We start from the raw sequence: 6,000 nt of genomic DNA on the forward strand, positions 1-6,000 counted from the left end.
TGCAGCTACTGCCACCCCTAGACCAAAGAGTACCCATACTCTTTACTTAGACACTAGGTACAATATGTTTAGCTAGTAAATATGGTTTTAAAAACCTTGATTCGCGAGAGTACGATCAGCGAAGTTGGGGAAATCTGGAGAACAAAAACCTCGGCTTTGAAAATCACCACTTGTTCATATACAAATTTGGATGGGTTTTCAGGCCGCGTTTGCTCGGCGTCGATGGTAGGTGACCAGACTTCAGCGCAAAAACCTTCCTATTATGGTTGTATTTATTATGCTTTTAATAACGGCGAGGTCTTCCCGCTCGACTTCAAATTAATAATGGGTGCGTTCACCAGACGAAGCGCTTCATGAGAGCTACGTAAAGGCGCATTCTCCTGGTAAGGTGAAGGTATGGAATAGCATTCTGTTTCTTCGAAGGTAATCCTGTACCATTCAAGATTGGTTTGGATTATCCGCCAATATCCTCGATTCTCTGCCTTGTGTCCGGATGTTCATTGTTTTGGTGGCGATGGTTTCCAAATAACACTGGCGTGTGCTACGAGGTTTTCAAACTTCGACGATTTGTAGAATTCTTGCTGAATGCTGTCCTCAGGTGACGTGGCCGTATGTGGCGTAAGCTGGTTTTTGATAAATGTTGAAATGGGGACGCCGGTACCTGAGGAGGTGCGAGTAGTAAAGGTGTCGGATTCGGCACCGTATTTACTGCCGACAGGAATCTATCTCCCAAAGACAAATCAAAGACGGAATCAATGTAAAGCTTGAAGCACACTTGTCTTGACGGAATCGGCCCGGACAGGATCGCAAAAATTCCGATGGAATGTTATCTGTAACCAACATTTTTAGATGTGACTGATGGTCACATATGTTAAATTTTAGCGCGCTAAAAGTAAGGACTGTTACAGTCGCCGATAAATATATTGCTACAAAAGGTACATTATGTCTTTCGGAATTAATATAAAACTTTGATGTTCCATTATTTTTTCATCAGTTTATTCGACGTTTCATTGCTGGTCAACTTCGAAGTGTTTTCTAACAAGTTTCTTCTCGCTCGCTGAAAAACCTCCAAATCTCTTTGCAGTTCGCTTCTTTCACGTTCCTCCACAATCTCTAAATCTTTAAACGATCCCGTATTGGGAACTTGTTGGCTGAAACAGATACTTACTTCACCTAGCATTTCTACACGTTTGCCAATACGTACTTATTATATTTCTCCCCATGATGTGGTTGGGATATGACTTGCATTGAGGAATGTCGAGAAGATCCCTGGAAGATCGATATTAAATGTGACGCCTACAACTGCGTTAACTATTACCTGGCGTCGTTTTTCTGTAGACCCACTAGAACCAAGTATTCGCTCAGGTAAAGTCTTCAAATGACTTAGAATCGGCTTGAATGTTGAATTGGTGGGCGTCACGTGCTCATTCGTCGACTTAAATGAGCTGCAGAGTAACCCGTATCCTATTTCAGAATTTTTGTGCTTCGCGATGACAATGGGTTGGCGATGCAATCGCGAGGGTATTTCAATTATGGTCGTCTCTTTGGGATTGACCATACCTTTCGGTATTATAACTTTTTGGGGTGATATGTTCCTTGTTGGGCGCTTCTTTTCCCTACTGGTCACAGGCATTTTTATTTACTGTGAATTTTATAATTCGATGTCAAAATGGTAACTGACAGACGATGACCTGATCAATAGCGTCTAGTTGAAGTGATTGTTGTAATAGTTTGCACTCTGCGAATAATTATACTACCAGATGGGCTGGTGCGAATTTGTTCTGTTCTGATAGGCCCACGCGAATGGCACACAGGCTCGTTTGCAAAACGCTGACTGGTGTTAGGGATTGATGTGGTGTGGTACACGTTTGGTCGTGCCGGATCTTGTTTTACGGATTTAGGGCCAGGTCTCTCATTCTGCTTAGATGTTCCTGGTCGATTTCGATTATATGGAATTGGATCATTTGTGATATCCGCAGAAGTGCTCTCTTCACAGCCCAAAGCGGGACAGTTATTATTGTCGCAAGATATTGTTTGTGGTGTACTGGTTGCAATTGGTGCCTGATTCTTAATTGAAGTAGACTCATTAGTTGCTGGACTATTTCTTCCTAATGGCAAGTTTTGCGTATCTGTCTGATCTTCTATTGGGAAACTATGAAACTGCCGTTCAGCATCGTTTATTGGGGTATCTGCAACGTCTTTCTTTGGTTGTTCTGGTGGGTTTGGCTGAGGTGTTGAGTAATTTTTTGGTTCTGCTTCCTGAACGTGTGCTTCCATTTTCGCCTGACCTTCCGTAGGTAAGCTATACTGTTCTTCTCTGCCGTTTGTTGGAGCATCTGCAGTCTCTTTCGTAGGCGCTTTCGATGTGTCTGACTGAGTTGTTGAGTCATTTTTTGTTTGTGTTGCGCGGACCTCTGCTCTAATTTCCGCCTGATCTTCCATACGAACACGATGAGGTTGGTCTTTGCTAACTCCTGACGCTACATCTACATTCGAGTTTTCCATGGTTCCTTTCGATGTTTGTTGCCCAGCACTTGCAGTTGTTGCTTGGGTCTGAAGTACTGGACCATTTGCCTCAGGCGATAAATCATTTGGTTCTGCTTCTTCATATTCGGCAGACTCTTCGGAATCTGTGTCATCATATTCGGTAACGGTGGTGCGTATAATTCTTCTATAAATTACTCTCCTTTCAGTGTACGGAGTTGACGTGTTACAATTATCTGGACCTGAACAGCAATTCTGGTGGGGATTATATCTAGATTGATAAGGTTGTCTGTTATTCATCACTGGAAATTTGGAATAATGTTAATGACATTTCGGTATGTCATTTTATACATAACACCACAATGCAACAAAAAATAAATGCAAGCAGGGGTTTATTACTTTAGAATGATACAGAGTTTTTGATTTATGTATTCAATTTTGCAACGGGCACAAGTTAGGCTTGCCCAACGCAACATTCTGCACCTGGTGGGGTTTGCATACGTTGGTAAAAGAATTTCTTGGGTTCGTTTCAAAAAACCATTTGCGACCTATTTTTTCTTTTTATGCATTTTATTTCCACTGCAAACGCTCTTCTTCGCCATCTCAGATGTTTTACTTGTTTCAGATTTACATTTCTTTTCCGGTTCTTTATTTGATGATGCAGCTGAGGCAGAGGGTGTGTGACCGTGACCGTGAGGTCTTGATGAGCAAGACTTGCAAGTGGATGCGGATTTACCATCATCAGTATGCTTAGCTTTACATTGCGTTTTAGTAGGTTTTACTGCCACTGCATGTGATTTACACTGCTTCGTCATTTTATAATTGACACTACTTTTAAATTTTGAGGAACTTGTAGCCAAATAATTTACTTTTGACGTAAAATAAACGTCAGAGTTAATACGACGTGTCAATAAAAACAAGGGTTGTTTATAATGTTTATTATCATAGGAGTCATACTATTTATGTGCAAAAACTGGGCATTCCCAAACCCTATTTTAATCGGTTTTCTTTTGCAGAAGATGACTGTTAACAACAACGCGTATCGCCCCACTTGTCATCGAAATTTTTCTTGGTCCTGGACTAGGCCAATCTAAAGAGATCTTTGAGTTCTCAGCTGTTGCCTTAATGTTTCTAAGAACCCTCACGGGATGAAAATGTTTAGATAAAGCAATTGAACTATGAACAGACTGACAAACTGACGTGCAACCCGCATAGTGGCATATACAGGGTGTTTACAGTCTTGTGATTTTATTTTTAAGGGGGATTCGCCCTAAAACATCTGAATATAAAAGTCGTATACATATAAATATGGCAAATCCTACCTTTTTGACCCATCAATTTACATTTATGAAAGAGGACATTCATTCACAGATTGAAATTTTAGGTGTTTGACATTTTAGGAGTTTTGGATTCTCTGATTTTTGAAATTTTGCGACTCTTATAATTTGTGCAATTTAAGAGTTTGGAAGTTTGAATATAAGATTTTAATTAACGTAATTTAAGACTAGAAATAGATAGATTTTGAGACTTCGAGATTTTAAGAATCTTCGAAATCAATTTGGAGATTTTGGGAACATAATTTTATTTATTTTTTTTCTTTTGCTTTTATTTTTTAGTGGGCGGGGTTTCAGCCAAGGCTGCTAAATGATAAGATGTTGAGATTTTTGAAATTTGGTAAATTTGTAATTTTGAGATTTTTCGATTTTTAAGAGTAATTAAAATTTTTAAGACAATTACGCTTTTACACTTGAAAACTAGATTTTGTCATTTTTAAGGTATTACGAGAGAATTCCAAATTAAAAAATTTTCAACAATTTATAGACTTTCTGAAATTTGAAATTCTGGCTGTTAGTTGAGGATCTTTAAAATTTTGTCGTTTTTGAGATCTTGAGACGCTTGAATTCTTGTCTTTTTGCAATTTTGAGATTTATGAAATATTATGGTATATTGAAATTTTGAGATTCTTAAATTAACGTAATTTAGAACTTTTGGACATTTCCGGTTCTAGAAATGTTGAGAATTCGAGATCCTTAAGAATTATAAAAATTGTAAATTTAAGATTTTAGGATTACATATCTCAAAAACTATACTGTGCAATTTTAAATTTTCTGATTTTTGAACTGGGAACACGAGTTTATAAGATTTGTGAAATTGTAGGAATTTGAGAATTCCAGATTTTAGATATTTCGGAATTTTCGATTTTAAGATATTTGTAAGTAATTCTATAAATTTAAAATTTTAGGATATTCATTTTGGAATTTTTAAATTTGGGATTTTTGGGTTTTGGGAATTTGAAATTTTGTAAGTTTTATATTTTGTGATATTGATACTCTTAAAATATGTGTAGATACCTGACATTTATACACTTACATTTATACACTTATACATTTTAAAACGTTGGGAACTTTTATGGAATTTTTGAAGTTTTAGGAATTTGAGGTTTTGCGATTGTTAAGATTTCGGGAATTTTTGGTAATTGGGAATTTAGGATTTTTAAATTTTGGCAGTTTTCGATTATGTTGAAATGAGAATTTAAGATTTTGTGATGATGAGATAAATGCATTTTTAAAATTTTGACCGTTTGAAAATTTGGGATTCTTGGATTTCAGGAAATTTAGCTGTAGGATTGTGGTAGTTCTTGGAATTTGAGATATTGGGAATTAAAATATGATTCTAGGAATTAGACATTTTGGGACCTTAATATTGGGATGTCGCCGGAAATTCTTTGATTTTCAGATTGTTGTAGTTTTGAAAATTTAAAATTTTTGTGCTAAAATTGTGCTAAAATTTTAGGAATTCAAAAGTTAAAAATTTTTAAACTCACATTCATTCAGAAAGAATTGAAGTCGCTAATCAATCATAAATTAGTTTAAACGTCGAGGGAACATTTACAACTGGTTAATCTCAAAAATAAAACAGCAATAACATTTAAAGTGAAATAAGCGAATAACAAATACATTCCAGGATTACCTACCCTTGAGTTGCAAGTAGCTGAAGTCAATACAATTTACAATAAAGCGAAGAATTACAATTACAACTCACATTACGAAGTGATCAAAAGATCTGTAAACCGTTCCCATTCGGATGACATCATCAGGTGTTCAATGAGATCAAAAATATTGAGGTACGATAAATGGATATGGGTAACTTAACCTATATAAATATGATTTGTCATCAGTGTAATTCCGCTACTCACGATAAGCATAGCTTAGAGCGGCATAATCACAATTCAAGGATGTTACGTGCAGTCAGGTATGTCACAAATAGTAAGAAAAATTTAAATCGGCATTTATTACAGCACGACACATCGAAAAATACCTACCAATGCAATTATGCCACGATGCCACAGTAAGGCTGTGTTAAAGCATAATCGACGTAAGGCAACGTTGACGAGTTGTAAAGTTGTAAGAGTGCGCTAGAAATTGAATGATAAATTGTGAACTTTACCTAGAACTAGAACTCAGATAAACTAAATTCGCTTTCAGAAAATATTGCCCCAGGAGGGGGCGGTAAACT

At 36.8% G+C, this 6,000-nt stretch overlaps 1 protein-coding gene across 1 annotated transcript; it reads right to left on the minus strand.

Moving 5' to 3' along the window:
- Window positions 1-902: 902 nt before the first annotated feature.
- LOC116177455 lies at window positions 903-1,658 on the minus strand. The gene is made up of 3 exons (XM_031496441.1): window positions 1,319-1,658; window positions 1,205-1,269; window positions 903-1,151 (listed from the first exon to the last, which is right to left on the minus strand). Exons 1-3 carry the CDS (start codon window positions 1,631-1,633, stop codon window positions 980-982), a joined length of 552 nt encoding a protein of 183 aa, XP_031352301.1. The 5' UTR covers window positions 1,634-1,658; the 3' UTR covers window positions 903-979.
- Window positions 1,659-6,000: the final 4,342 nt, after the last annotated feature.

This window comes from Photinus pyralis, unplaced genomic scaffold (assembly GCF_008802855.1).
Source record: "Photinus pyralis isolate 1611_PpyrPB1 unplaced genomic scaffold, Ppyr1.3 Ppyr1.4_LG7, whole genome shotgun sequence".
NCBI lineage: Eukaryota > Metazoa > Arthropoda > Insecta > Coleoptera > Lampyridae > Photinus > Photinus pyralis.